The following is a 15,597-nucleotide window of genomic DNA, read 5'->3' as shown; positions in this document are numbered from 1 at the left end:
GTCACGGGAGGGGCGGTGCCGCCGTGACGTCACCGTGAGGGCGGGGCAGGGCGGGCCGCGGGCAGGGACGGAGCCGCCGCAGCGCTCGGAGCGGAGGCAGAGCCCAGCCCGGCCCGGCACCATGAAGTTCCAGTACAAGGAGGACCACCCGTTCGAGTACCGGAAAAAGGAGGGCGAGAAGATCCGCAAGAAGTACCCGGACAGAGTGCCCGTGAGTGCGCGGCGGCTCCCGCGGGGCAGCGCCGGCCCCGCCTTTGTTCTCCCTGCCGGCGCCTCCCGGGATTGTTCTGTAATGCGGGAGAGGCGCTCGGTGCTGCCGATGGCCGGACCCGCATCCCCGGCTGCCCCCTCCCTGCGGGGCCGCCTCTGCGCTGGGGGGGTGTAATGCACCTTTTTGGGGGGGTCCGCAATGACTCGACGGGGAAGACGCTGCCCGTCTTTTCCTGCGTGGTGTTGATGAGCGGGGAAGGAGCTTATCCTGGTCTGTGAAAATGGAGAACAATGAGTGGGTTAATCCATCGTAGGAAACATCATCTGTGTCCGTGTCATCTCGTATTTCCCTGTATTTTTATTTTACTGCCTCCTGGCTTGTCTGTTCAGTATGTTCTTGCTTTGTTCTTTTCCTTTGCATTGAGCAAAAAAATTATACTTCTCAATCTTTTTGCGCCCCAGTGGACAAAATGTCCCTCAGAATGCAAGGTCATCCAGCTAAACTTTGCTTCCTCATTCCCCATTGCCGTGCCTGTGGAAAACTTCTGCCTTTATAATTATTAACAATAATTGAGGGAGGAAAAAAAAAAAAGAAATGACAAATCTAATTAGTCGTGTTTGGGTTGGTTTGTTCTTTTTTTTTTCCTTTTTAATAAACCTATTGCAAATGTCTTTTCCATCCCCACTGGAGAAGTCTGCCCTAGATTTACTGCGTGCCAAAAATACTTAGACACCCCTGTAAAACTAAGGACAAGGGGGAACAGCTACTAAACCCCATGTTTTCCCTACAGGCTAACAGCATATTTTTTATCTTGGAAGTGACCCTCAACTGGACTTGAAACAAGTGTTTGGAAGTCAGTATTTGGGTGCATTTGGTTATGGGATGCCTGCCATGGCACAGCAGGTTGAGTAAATCAGTAATGAAGTGTGTGTGGTTTGGTGTCTCATGGTGAGGACCTGCGAGGTCTGAAGTGAGACAGGCTGTAAATTGAGGATTAACATGGCAGGTTGTGCAGCAGGCCATGATAAACAGCTCTGGAAGAGCCCAGGACCAGGCCTGGTCTGGCAAGAGGTAAAGGAGGTCAAGACAGGGGGGCATCATCAGACCTTTATTAAGAAAACCAGGGCCAAAATAACAAGGTGTGCTGTAGTTAAGGTTAGATGGAAATGCTGCATGGCAAGGCCCAGGGGGGAATTATTAAGGGTAGCCTGTAGTCAGAGCTGCATAGGAAGCAAATGGATGCAGCAGCCTGTTCTGCCCTTCCTGCCAGCAGGATCCTTGTGGATGTCACTGGTTTGGCTGCCCACACTGCAGTGCCCTGATACATCTCAGCACTGTGCTGAGATTTTACTGTTGGCACGGCCCTGCATTACCACAGTCACCACTCAGCAGCAGAGGCACAGATAATCTATATCTGCCCTCTGGATTATCTTTGTAGGGGGTTTGTGTGTGTGTGTGGAGGGTTTAGTGCTTCAGAAGAGATAACCTGCGTTATCAGGCACGCTGACTACAGTTGCCAGTCAGATTAGCAGGGCACCTCCACTCCTTCCCTGCCTCTTTGCAGGAGGGAGATCTCTCTTAAGCTCGGTGGTGATCTGAGTTAAATCTTCCCTAAATCTTCCATAGGGGCTTAGAAACCCCAGCAACACTCTCACCTCTTCCTCATAGGCATGACTTGTTCTCCTTTATCATCTGGTGACAAAGCCACCCTGAGTCAGGGCAGTTCTGCTTGCCAGTCATTTTTTTAATTGGGGGCAAGTGCTAAAAGTTTCTCTCCACTGCAGTTTATTGTGTTAGATACTACCTGGTTGGATGTGCTGGTAAAAAAAAAAAATGTGCAAAGTGTTCCTGTTGAGTGAAATTGTGGAACTGTCATTCCTTCGAGGCATTTACCAACTGCATCTTGCACAGAAATGCACGTCCTGTACCACAAACTGCCTGAAAGAGCTTGAATACCTTGTTCTAATTTAGGTACTTGAAATCCTTGAAGTAGCAGAGACAACTGTGTTTCTGTTTTAAAATCAAACTTGGAAATTTCAGGGGATTTGGCTGTGTTGGCCACACTCAAATGGAGCACAGGCAAGAGATGTCCAGGCTGGGATCTGTGGGAGCACGGAACCCTTAGGAATTAGTCCCACAGTGTCTCAGTTGGAGTATTTACAATTACAGGGTCTAACAGAATTAAAAAGTTGAGGAAGTTCGTAAAATCCAGCTTTAAGATTTAGTTTGCGTGGTCAAAATGGCCCCTGCAGAACAGCAAGCCACACAGATGGAATCATGAACTCTGACCAGTTTAAAAATACATATCACAACAACAAAAAAAAAATTAAGCCTGCAATTTTTTTCTGCACAAGCCCAGTAGTTCCAGAGGTTCCAGTGGAAGGAGGTCAGGTCACTTTGGAATACTTCTTGCTTCTGAGGTAAATATTTGCCTAGCTCTGCTAACAAAAATTAACTTGTAGCAGAAGGTCTCTTGGTCTGTTTGACCTTAAGGCTGTCGAGCTTCATATTTTCCTATATTATAATGACATGAGAGTATAATGAAGATTAGTGGTTTGTGTCAAAGGTCTCTGTGGGTCCAGTTGCCCAGATGGTAGGCTGGGTTTAATTATTAGATATTTATATAAATAAGGAAATGTCCATAGCTGTATGAGGTGTGGATAATATCTGTATTATTATCCACTATAATATCCATTTACAGGATATGAATATCAGAGCAGAAGATGCCTAATGAGGAACTGGAGATTTTTAAAATAAACTCCCCAATGAGCTGTAGTTTGTCTTTAATTCTTCATTCTAGAGCCCTTGGTATTGGTGAAAGTAGAAATTAGGATGTGGGACTACTGGGAGTAGGGCTGATTTTGTGCAAGGCAGTTTGGAACTGTAACCTGGAAAGTTTAAGTTACTTGTGATACTTCTTGTGTTCATGTATTGGCCTCCTGACAGCTGCTTCATACAAAATTAACCTGAATTGGGAACATCAAGGTGTCCTGATTTTTTTTTTTCCTCAGCCATTATGGTTTATTTTTATGTCTGTGCTGGACTCCTTTTTTCACTCACTGTGCTTATTGCTGCAGTCCTGGGCTCCCAGGACAGCTACTGTTAGTGATTTTAAGTCATCTTCTCACCTGTCTGTTCCTTAATGCTGTGTATTTGTTATGGATTAAATAAATAGCTAAAGGCCTGGTAGCACCATCAAAGGATAATATCCACTGATGCTTTTTGGACCATTTTGTTTTATGATATTCATGTTTGTTTTCTTGCTTTCTTTCACTCTCTCTCTCTCTTCCTCCAGGTAATTGTGGAAAAAGCACCAAAAGCCAGAGTACCTGACCTGGACAAAAGGAAGTATCTCGTGCCTTCTGACCTCACAGGTAACAATGTTCACCTCCTTTATTCCTGATTTTCAGCGAGAAAGCCTCAGAATTGCTTTTTACTCTATGATCAGCACAAAGAAAACATCCAGACAGGCTCAGCATCTTATCACTACCCCATTTCACCTGCTGTCCTTGTTGGATTTATGTACCTTCCAGCTGGATTGCAACATGGAGAATTCCCTGAGGTGTCCCACTGCCTTGGCTGCCATGGCCGTGTCACAGCTGAGTTCTGACCATGACTGAAATGTGTATCATGGGCAGCAGCATAATCATCAGCCAGTGATGACCAGACTTGCCAGAGGCTGTATTCTTGTTGCAGGAAGAGACAAGTTCTTGAAATAGTCCCATCCTTTTCCACCCCTGTGGTTAGAGTCATAGCTGCAAAGTTCCTGTTCTGAATGGTCACGGTGATTTTGTGTGTGATTACACTGGTTTTCATTGAAGAACCTGAATGAGTTAAAAGAACAGCATTTCTCCTTTTTGCAGTATGGAATGGACTGTGAAATACTTTCTTGTGCAACACAGTTCAAGCAAATAGCAAGGATAATTTTTTTTTTAGGAGTGGTATGACCATGTGCACCAAGGCTAAATTCCCTGAGGTGTCTTTGATCTGTGGGATTTAAAGGTTAAGCTAGTTAAGGGTCTTCCCACCAATCCCCTCAGTAGAGCATTTCATACCATAGTATGGAGTGTGGATTTAGAGGGTATGTGGCATGAGGTGTGTACCTGAGAACCTGCCAGTTCCCAGTGGATTGGCTGCTGATGTGATGAAGTAACTGCTTAACTGCTTGCTTTTACTGCTTTTTTGTGCCCTGCAAAGTTCATTTTCCCCTACTTTTTACATACAGCACGTGCCTTCCACCACCAAAAGAAAACAACCAGGGTTAGGGTTAAAAAACAAAAAAGAAACAGCAACAACAAAACAAAAAAACCCCAAACCAAAACAAATACCCCACCAACCAAGCAAACAAAAAACCCAACCAACATTGTTTCTGCATCTAAGGCCTTCTCTGTTCCTCTTCAGTTGGTCAATTCTACTTCTTAATCCGAAAGCGGATCCACCTGAGGCCAGAAGATGCCCTGTTCTTCTTTGTCAATAATACCATCCCTCCCACCAGTGCTACCATGGGCCAGCTCTACGAGGTAAGTCTGGCCCCTTCCTCTCACCTTTTGTTGGAGTTTCCAGAAGAATGCACTGCTCAGCTGGCAGTGGGTTCAGCTTGGTCACAGGTGCTTGAACATGGACCTTCTTGCCCTGAGCTGTATCCCATCATCTGTCCAGGGAAGTTCCATCCCACAATTAGGAGCCTGGGGAGCCTTATCAATTCAACTGATTGTTTGCTGTTTGAAAGGGTTGTGGGGAGTTGTTGCCCCAGCAACGTGTTGGTCCTGCTGTTTTGACAGAGTATGGAAATAAACCAATTTATATTTCACAGGAAGGATTGTGTCTGGGGCAGGGAGGGGGCAGAACATAGGCCCTGGCTTTCCTGTTTATACAAAGGAGATTTCCTTTCAGCCAGTAGAAGGACACAATATCACTGGGCAACCAACTGTCTATAAATAGGTTCTTAAGGAACACTTATTCTTTGCTTAGAATTAGTTTTTCATTGCTTATGCTGTATAAGTAAGGACTATGTGGGATGCTGTGAACGTTGCTGCCTGCTGTTTCTGCTGAGCACTGTTATTTGATCGACCTTAAAGGCATATTCAGAGCCCATCAGAGGAATGTCCCTTAGTTATACAGCCACTGTGTCATGGGTGATTTGCAGCCTGCATTGATTTCTCCTTGATTTCTCCTTCTGCTGTGTTAGTGTGTTTTAATAAGAGAGCTGCAGCGTGGTGGTGTGAACCTTGTCTGACCTGTCACCCTTTGACAATCACTGGACTCTTCCTCAGTGTGTGGAGTGATGAAGATAATAAAAGATAAGGCAGGGAGTTTTCCAAGTCTGAACACGTCAGAGGAAGCTGTCTGACTGTCCAGAACTGAGGCTGACAGACTTTTTGTGTCAGTGTAATCACTGAACGTCTCAGCTCTACTGTCTGCCTGTAAAACAGGACGTAGAAATGCAGCCACATGTCAAAGTGTTCTGAAAAATTAAAAATACCATCTAGAGGTGACTTTTTGACTTGTTTAAAGCCTACCAAGTCTCTCCTCTCCATATGGCTCTTCAAGTAAATTCACTGTGCCCAGATATGTGTCGTGCCTGCACTTGGAAGCAGAGCTGTGACCAGAGAGAGGGAGTTGGGAAGCAAAGCCTTCAATGTGAACGGGGAGAAACAGTGAAAGAGGGGTTATGCCCTTTAGTTACAGTGACTTCTGGGTTGGGCTTTTTCACATGTGGTGAGTTCCAGGGCTCTGGTTTGTTACTTTGTCCCTTTGCCCCCTTGCAGGATAACCACGAGGAGGACTATTTTCTGTACGTGGCCTACAGTGACGAGAGCGTCTATGGCAAGTGAGCAGCAGCCCCCCAGGCCTGCAGGGTGGATGGACTGATGGAGTGGGTTGGCAGGGGAGGGGGTTGTTGGAGAGGCAGGAGGAGGATGCATGAGAAGAGGGAAAAAGAGAACTGGAAGTGAACCACCGTGCACACTGTCATCAACTTCCACGCATTAATTGTAACCATTGTTTTTTAAATCAAGGGAGGGAGGGGAGGGGGACAGGGTGGACTGGAAGACTAACAAGGGGTTCCACGCTGAGGGATGGGGAGACTCCACTGTTCACAGTTCTTCCCTTGCCACAGCTGGAAGTAGTTAGCTAGTGCTGGAGGCTGCTGGACAAGGCAGTGTGAGGAAGCTCCAGGAGAGTGACTGGGCAGGATGGCCATTCCCACGTACCCCGTTCACTGGATGAAGAAGGCATGCCATGTATTGTACACTGACCCTGTCATGTCTTGCCCATGGCACGAGCCACACTGCTGTGAGCATTCAGTGAGCTGTGAAATACTTCACTCTGCTCTCACAAGGCTGCCCTGTGCTGACAGTCCTCACTCCAGCTGCTGCATGTGAATTGTTCCAAGGGTATTGTGTTTCCCATCACTTCCATCAGTATTAGAAGGGCTGACTCTGTCCACCAGTATTAGAAGGGCTAACTCTGAGGGCTGGGAACTCCTCAGCTGTGAGACATGAATGTTGGGGAAAGGAAGGAAGGATTTTTTAAGGGGTTTTTTTTCCCTTTGTTGCTTTAATTGCAACTGCTGGACAGAAAAATCAGAGATGGCCGTTTTGTTCTTTTCAATGAAGTCAACTGATAAACTCATAAGCACAGGGCTAGGAAGGACCTCAAGAGAAGGACTAGCCCCCACCAGCTCTGAGACAGGACTGAGTACACCAAACATGTCCACCATGGCTGCTCATCACACTTGTTCTTACTGAACTTCCCCGAGGAAGACCCTGGAGGCTGCTGAGATTGACTGTTCAGTTCCTAGCTAGCCTACAAGTGAGATTGCTTTTCCTGGTATCCTAACTTTAGTCTCCCTTGCTGTGCATTAAGACAACTAACTACTAGTGGTCTTGTTATTGATGAACACAGAAAATTATCTCTCAGTGTTGTCCTTGTAACTGTCTTCTGCAGATCTGAGGATGGCAGAAGTCCTGTGGGTTTAGCCTTCCCTTCAGCCTCTCATCCCTGTACAGCCCTTGTACCACATGCACAAGTGGAAGAAATCAGTCACTGCCACGTGTGTTTTGCTGGCTTTTTGTGATTGGATAATGGTGCCACTCTTTGCCACAGGAGAGGTTCTTTTAGACTTGAAGGGGAATAGATTATCTGTAGATTTTTTTTTTAATTATTTTATTTTAAACCAGTGTTGTTCTTAGAAAGGTGCCAGGTGGGTGATGTCCTGTGCAAGCCTTACGCTGTCATGCCAAAGCAGTTTTCTTCCCAGTGGCACAAACAGCAGATTTTCCCATAACTGCCATAACTGTGATGAAGGAATGGGTTTTGGAGAGTGAGCTGACTTTCAGGAAAATTCTGAGGTCTCATCTGAAAATCAGAGAACTAGACCTGAATTACTGTAAACATTCCTACATTTAAGAGAGGGACCAAGAGGGAGGAAAAGGCAAGAAGGATGAAGAACACAGGCAGACTCCACAATAAGTTGAAGGTGTTTGCTCTGTTGTATAAAGTTAGATCCCAGTTCCCTGTGTTCCTCATGAATGAGAAATCAAGAGGAGTGCTCCTCTGATTGTGGGAAACAGGAAATCAGGTTCAGCCTTCTCTGAGTGTTGTTATGCAGAGGTGCATGAGGCAGAAGAGCTCAAGGGAGTGTCAAGGGGGAGTCACTGGCAGAACTGTGGGAAGGTCAGGGAAGGCAGTGCAGAGGGGCAGGAGGGTTGCTCCTGGTGGGCAATGGAAAGTAGCAGAAGAGTGGGAGAGAAGGGAGGAACCACAAAGGATGTAGACAGACTGGTCGTAATGGGCAGACAGAAAATGAGGGAGCAGAAGATGAAATGGGGGGTGTCATATCCCCAGTGTTACAACCCTGAACTTCAGGTTTGCTGTTCCATCCATCTGGAATAAATGTGTTTGGATGAGTTGTACCTACTGCCAACTTGGGTAACTTCAGTTTTCTGCTTGCACTGCTCAGTCCTCTCTTTTAGACCCACTCCCCTTCAACTATCAGGCTCTCTTCACATCCTTTGGGTGCAAATCCGTATCATGTTTTAGGAAGTTCTGAATGTTCTGAAGCAGAGAACAGACCCAGGGAGCTTTCTAGGGTAAAAGACAGGAGACAGGCAGCTGGTGTGCATCTCTGCTGCTGTCCCACTTGTCCATGTGTGGACTGCCAAGCACGCTCAGGGGAGAAGGAGTTGGCATCTGGGGTGCTTGGTTTTGTGTTCAGACCTCCCCTCCCGCTGCTGGGTTTATAAATGACATGTGGGACTAATCACAGCTGTTTGTTACATGTAGAGTTTACAGTTTAGTTCTTTTAACAGTTCTTTTAACTGGATTGTGGCATTTACTTCTGTTTTTGTGCTAGTCCGGTATTGTACGAGGTAATGATGGTAATTTTTTTGTGTTGGTTAGCTGCAGGTTCTTGTAAAATAAAGTTCAGACTAGAGCTTAATCAACCTATCAATAAAGATGCATTTGAAAATCACAGATTGGTCCAAAATGGGTGACTGACATTTCTTTCTGACATGGGCTTATATATAAAGGGACAGCTTTGCCAGAACTTTGCTACTACTTTTTTTTTTTTTTTGCTACTTTTGCTACTACTTTTTCCCACCGCCCCAGATTTACTCAGTCCTGTCTACCAGGACAAGTCACTCATCTCCTTTTTTTGGTGATACTATCACATACACGCCTAGGAACTTTAATTAGACCTGGATGATGTGAGAAGGTTTTAAGGTGCATAATGGATGCACTGAGGCTTTTCCTGACATTTTAAGGCCCTGAACAGTCCTTGCCAGCTGATGGGGCCTCAAGAGCATCACCAGTCCTGACTGTACATGCCAGGCCCCCAGAGGGGGGTCACCATGGCCCGGGACTGTGGGCATCTGTCCTGGCATTGTCCATTTCAGCCCCCTCAGGACCGATTTTGGCCCCTGTCCTGGTGATGCTGCAGCAGGGCTGGTCTCCAGCTCCCCACAGCCCTGCCCAGCTACGAGCCCCGCTAAGCCAGGCCTGGGCCTGGCCACCCTCCCTGCCCATGCTGGGGGCAGTGGAGCGGGTCCCACAGTGCCCTGTCACACATCCCTGTGGATCCGCTGGCCCTCGCTGGCCCATCCCTGCTCAGGTGGGACTCCCAGCGAGTGTGGGAGAGGCCCCAGGGCCCTCTAAAGATAGGAAAAGCAAAGCTAGGGAAATCTGGGACTCCTTGAAAAGGCAGCCTGCAGTGGTGATAAATCAGGCTGCTCTTCCTGGCGGATATTGGAGCGCGGAGAGGGAAGGAGTCCTGCCGGGAGCTGGCGTTTGCTCAGTGCCAGAACTCGAGTCAGGAGCTGGCAGTGCACAGGAGGAAAGGGATGTGTGCTGTGAGGAAAGGGATGTGTGCTGTCACCTGGGGAGGCAGTGACAGACGTGCCACTTCTCCCGGTCCCTGTGGCCCGTGGGGGTGCTGGCAGCAGGAGCAGCGGAGATGGGCCCTGAGGAGGAGTGACCGCCGGATCCAACCCTGCCGTGCTCTGAGCAGGAGAATTCCTTGGAGTGCTGAACTCAGGAATTACAACACTGAAACCCACAGGAACAAAACCTGCCACGCTTAATAGGATCTTCTCCTCCCCGCTGCATACGGAGTGGAACCACTCTGTGAGCTTCTGTTGCGAGTGCCGAGGGCGAGGCAGGAATTCATCCTGCACTGGAGCCTGCCCATAGCAGCAATTTCTGTGCTAGTACCCACCACTGTGACTAAAACAAGCTCCCCTCACATGGCAGGAGGGTGCTGTGTCTGCAGTCAGATGGGCACAGATCAACTAAAAGCTTACACTATTAGCTGAAATAATTTGAATTTCAGATTCAAATACAGCGCAGGTTTTTCTGTGTGGGTTGTGGCATTGTCTGCTGGTTCGAGTAGGAAACCACTATGAAGTATGTCTAAGTAGCCCTCTCCCACTCCCCCTCTCCCCCATTTCCTAGGAACATGGTGCCACAGTGATGTTTGTACCTGCCATGCTGTGTCTGTGTCAGTGCCGTCACTGAGAGGCACAAACACAAAATGTGCAGGCAAGCATTTACATTTACCTATTTACTGCGTGTGATTTGCCTGGTCCAAAGGTGAAACATTATCCTGTGCTCAAAGGCTGTTTCATTTATATCTGTAGCCTTTGCTCTGTGGGTTACAGAAATGGTATTGAAGCAAGGCGTGGGGGAAATGATGGGCTCAGCTGTTTTAGGAAGGCTGAGTAATTAATACTCTGCCTGGGTCACTGTCACTGCACATGGGATCCCTTTTCCAGTCATCCTGATGCTTGTTTTGGAAGGAAACATTCTCCTGGAGCAGAGACTACCTAAGAAAAGAGATGGCCTGAAGCATTAGGGCCTGACAACATCACTGTGAAGGATATATATGGGTAACATAAAAGATCCCAAATTATGCTAAACACTGGTGTTTTCACTCCATAGAACAGTCATGTCCGAGGCGAAAGAAGCGCTGATTAAAAGAGAAATAAGGCCATCAGAGGGACAAAGTGCAGCTCATTGTTGTCACTCAATCTCAGATAAATGCTCCCCCAGGATGAGCCACAGAAAGGGCCTAGGACTGACCCAAGCAGGACTGACCCAGGCAGAGCACACTGACCACAAACAGCAGCTGACCCAGCTTGTGCTGCCAGTGTTGCAAGTCCCAAGGATTTGTGTTCCTGGAGGCTGGCAGGCATCCCAAAGCACAGCTCAGGCCTGGATATACAGGTGTTACAGGAAATATTCTCCTGAAAAAGCTGGATGTTGCAGCACCTTTCTGTAAAGCAAGGGTCTGATTCTCCCTGATTTTACTCCCTGGCCAATGTCATCTACATGTTGTATTGTTCTTTGGGAATGAAAGGATTGCTAATCAATGCTATAAATAGAAGAATAAATGCTCTATGTGGAAGCAGGAGGAGAATGCAGAGATCCTGATTTTCGAGTGAGGACATTGCTGGAACTGCATTAAGGTTGAAGGGACTGGTTTATGAGCTGAAGGAAAAACTGATCCAGTTCATCTCCTGTCCAGTCTTTATTCATCCCACAGTTTAGAGGAGTACCCCAGTATTTCCATACCCACTGATGTCCAGCCACCTTCTCTCTCAGAGATGACAGAAGGCTGAAATCTGTTCTCATGCAGCAACACCTCCAATCTCCATTACCTGGGGTACTCTGCTAAGCTATGGAGGGAAATAAAGACTGGACAGGAGATGAACTGGATCAGTTTTTCCTTCAGCTCATAATCCAGTCCCTTCAACCTTAATGCAGTTCCAGCAGTGTCATCACTCGAAAATCAGGATCTCTGCATTCTCCTCCTGCTTCCACATAGAGCATTTATTCTTCTATTTATAGCATTGATTAGCAATCCTTTCATTCCCAAAGATACTTGGCAGCCAAACACTGAGCAGGGCTGAAAAATGCCTCACATCACATGTCATTCCCACAACAAATACACACTTCTTAAACACACCACCTTGACAAGTACGGTGTGTACAGGCAATCAGAAAAGAAAAACAGCAGGATGTGCACCCAGCCTTTAGGATGATGGACAAACATGCATTATGCATTAACAATACACTCAGAGCAGCTGGAGCCAAAAGCCATGTGCCAAAAATAGCCACTGGAGAGTGGAAATCAATAGGGAAACACTGGATTAGAAAAAACACAGAGGGTAATATGGAGTCATGGGCTTCAGGTGATTGCAGAAAAGCTTGCAAGTGTAAACTCTGCAGATATGAAGGGCAATAGAACAAAGTTTTTAGGAGAGAAAAACTAGGAGACAATGGGCAAAAGGACAAAACAAGCCTTTTAGAATGGGAGCCAAAAAAGGCAGGAGTCAAGCTGCAATGCACTATGTAAGAATGTACATAAAAATGATTGAGGGGATGGTAATATAGGTTAGAATCTGAAATAAGTATTGTTCCATTTTCCAGTGGTTGTTCAGAGGTAACGTTGGAATATTTCAGCTCTCACTCACAGTTCATTTGTTCCTGGGGGCATATAACAGAAAATGAGCAGTGACAGGTCTGATCACAGTCTGCATTTTATTACTTCACACTTACATAATAAGTTCTATATGCCAGTCTCTGTTCTTTCAAAAATACTGATCTATTCAGACTTCCAGTGGCCCAGTGGGGTAGTTCTTGTTTTCTCCAGTCTGCTGCTGGGGAAATGGAGGTGCAGAGATGTGGACTGACTTGCCTCAAGGCCATACAATGAAACAGAGTCAGGACAAAAAAAAAATAGCCTTGTCCTCCTGATCCTCAGCACTTTTAATAACAAGCTTATACTCTTTACAAAGTAAAATTTGAGTTGTGGATCCTGTATATTCATATTATCTTTAATTAACGAAAGAACCCCCTGATCATCTCTGGGAAGAGACTGTTGTAACATTTTGATATTCTGCCATTTGTAGCCTGGAAAAGCTCTGATTTCTTTGCCAAAACCAGCAACAATAAGGTGGTCCCTGCTCCTGACATACTGACAAGAAAACACTGCTGAATTGTCTTTGAGCAGGAGCTCCCTCCAAAGCTCATTGTTTCATTTATCAGTGCCTTCTTTCTCTGGAACAAAAAAAAAAAAATCACAGTGCAAGCCTGGAAAAAGTGCTTTTTCTTCTTGTCTTTTGCCTTTTTTTTTGGATTTTCTGGCAACTTAAAAGTACTTAGCATCTGCTCTCCTGTTTTATTATGAACAGGTTTCATAAAATTTGCAAACTTTTGGCTGTTCCAGAAGGCAGAATCAGGTGGATGTTTGGACTGATTTCCGAGCTCCTGAAAAATCACAGAGCTGCTAAGGCAGGTTCCTATTTTGACATATTCTTTTATTGTAATATTCTCATACTTTCCCAGAAAGCAGAAAACACACACAAACATGGTTTCCCATGTGGAATAAACTGCAATTTGATGGAGTGCCCTGACACTTCTCTTTGACTCAGGGGTTGCTCCCACAGCTTGGACATTTTCTCTGCTTCCTGCAGCTGCTATTGGGGTTGTCCAGACTACAAAGCTACAAAAATCTCCTCTCTAGCAGCATATTTCTCAAACAAAATAATGAAGAAACTATTATAAAAGGAAAGTAAGCTGTTGCCCCAACAGATTTAAGAAAGAGCCCCAGCCACGAAAGGGAGGAGACGTGAGGAGACACATGAAAGAAGTCATTGCTGGGGACATCCACTGAACCTGAGCTGGGGAAAGGAAAAAACCTGTTTACCTAAATATTTGTTAAATTGTTTTGGGTTTTATTCCCTCAGTGGCCGAGTCATTAACCAAAAGTTTGCATTAATTGGCAATAAATTGAATAAAACTCCCCAAGTCAAGACTGCTTTGGCCATGACAAGGCCCTTAATCCACGTGGGAAAAGTGTCCAAGGCCTGCCTGGTGGCACAGCTTGTTCATGCAGCAGTTCCAGCTCAACGTCAGCCTTCTGTGTGCTGGGGAGGGAAGGGACTTACTGTGTCTGAGAGGGCCAGGAAGTCACAAATTACTTCATTTTCAGGTCAGCCAAGGCTGCTTTAAATTTAGATTTAGGTTTAATATGTTAATTAATGGTCTCTTCTGGCTACAATTTGGGGATAGTGTGTTTTCTGTGGAGTTTTGTACTGCCTCTTAAAAAGTACAGAAAAAGAGATGGGGTGAACTAGAGTGAGACAGAAAACCCCCAGTTATCCTGGTTTTCCACTTTTAGATAATTTTATTATAAGCATTTTCTATTAAAAACTCATGTTTCAGTCAAAGAACCCAAATAGCCACTGCTAATGTAACATATTTATTTGTCTGCCTGATGTGGGGTGTAGGAGTTGTGAATCTCAATAATAATAATATTATTATTTATTATTAACAAGTTATTATGTCAATAAATTGTTGTTTATTATTAAATTATCATTTGTTAATACATTAATGTTTATTGATAAATTATTATATAGATTTATTATTAGTAGTCTGTATAAAGATGACTCTTCCACACTTTGGAGATTCACAACTCCTACACCCCATAAATATATCCATATATAATCATAATTATTATATTAAATTATTAGGTATTAGTATTTTATTTATTAACATATAATATGTATTATTATCATTATTATTATATATTATTGTATTTTGTTATTGGTATATTTGTTGTATTACTGTTAAATTTATTTATTACTAATATATTTTAACTATAAATAATAATAATAGTAATAGCAAAATAATTATAAAGGACCCAAGACATTAAGTAGGACCCTACATTAATTGGGATTCACTGCTATGAAATTTAGAGTCTGTAATCCTCAAAATACTTGGGAATCTCTTCTGCCAAGCTTGTGCTTTATTAGTAAATATGATTCAATTCAACTTTTTGTACAAAAATATATTAATAGGTTTCATAATTATCTCATTTCATTGTCATTTGAAAAGAAAAACAGAACAACAGAATTAATCAGCAGGTCTGACTCACTTATGTACTTTATTTGATGACAACTGACAAGATTCTAATAAGGAAGTAATGAAAAAAAATTGAAAGGGAATTTAAATGAATTAAAAATATAAAAATACCAGTCTGCAGAAATAGCATATTTAATTGGGACTTTATTTCAAACATATTACTTAATTAGTAGTTGATTACTGTTGCAAAGCATATTTTAAAGGTTCAAAGTGCTCAGAACTGCCAGGTCTGACAGAACAGTGCTCATCCACATCTGCTCCTGTGGGAGGTTGATAATCCAGGGCTACTTTACACACATGATGTTTCCTTCTGCTGTCCAAACTAGCTGGATAAAATAACACCTATTCTCAGCAGTCCTCAGCTGAAAGTTCCACCCCAAACCAGAGTATTGGAATTAATGGATATTTCACCCTTCTCATACCCAAAATGCTGGCAATACTGAAGTTTTTTATTTCCCAGCAGAAAATCTTCAAAGTTCAGTGACAAAATTCCTTTCTTGACTTGGGGGGAGTCGAAATGAACCCAGGAAAGCTTTGTGTTGGTTGTCCCTCCTCCACTTCCCATTTCAGGCATCACCAGTCTGGCCCACGATGCTGAAAGGTGATTTTAGGCTGGGCAGATTGAAAGAATATTAAGTAAGGCTGCTACTTCTTTCTTTTTTTTTTTTTTTTTTTTTTGCTGTCTGTGGACCCAGCTGGGAAATAATGCAAGATTTGGAAATGAAGCTGGAAACCAGATGGAAAAAAAACCCATGTTCTAATATTTCCTAACATGTCCTAGGGGCCAGCAAGGCAGCAGATGGGAGACACTTGTCTGGGTCTGACATATGTCACTATGTCAGGGTGTTCACAACCTTGTCCACTGAAAACTGCTGAAAAATAAATCAGATTATTATAACAGATGGCTGTTAATAGCTCCTGAGAGCATCCTCCCCCACATTTCCAAGCAAGTGCCCTCCA

The 15,597-nt window shown here is 44.5% G+C and overlaps 1 protein-coding gene across 1 annotated transcript; it reads left to right on the top strand.

Annotated features, from left to right (window-relative positions):
- Positions 1-26: 26 nt before the first annotated feature.
- LOC135413967 (gamma-aminobutyric acid receptor-associated protein-like 1) lies at positions 27-8,687 on the top strand. The gene is made up of 4 exons (XM_064654141.1): positions 27-211; positions 3,507-3,585; positions 4,613-4,731; positions 5,980-8,687. Exons 1-4 carry the CDS (start codon positions 122-124, stop codon positions 6,043-6,045), a joined length of 354 nt encoding a protein of 117 aa, XP_064510211.1. The 5' UTR covers positions 27-121; the 3' UTR covers positions 6,046-8,687.
- Positions 8,688-15,597: the final 6,910 nt, after the last annotated feature.

The sequence above is a fragment of the Pseudopipra pipra genome, chromosome 5, assembly GCF_036250125.1.
Source record: "Pseudopipra pipra isolate bDixPip1 chromosome 5, bDixPip1.hap1, whole genome shotgun sequence".
NCBI classification, from domain to species: Eukaryota; Metazoa; Chordata; class Aves; order Passeriformes; family Pipridae; genus Pseudopipra; species Pseudopipra pipra.
Note: the sequence above shows the minus strand (reverse complement) of the source record. Positions and strands in the feature narration are given on the sequence as shown.

Excerpts from the sequence above, each read along its gene's own strand:
- LOC135413967 (XM_064654141.1), top strand. The coding sequence starts at position 122 with ATGAAGTTCCAGTACAAGGAGGACCACCCGTTCGAGTACCGGAAAAAG. Across the intron at positions 212-3,506 it reads AGTACCCGGACAGAGTGCCC|GTAATTGTGGAAAAAGCACC; the intron begins GTGAGTGCGCGG and ends CTCTTCCTCCAG. Across the intron at positions 4,732-5,979 it reads CCATGGGCCAGCTCTACGAG|GATAACCACGAGGAGGACTA; the intron begins GTAAGTCTGGCC and ends GCCCCCTTGCAG.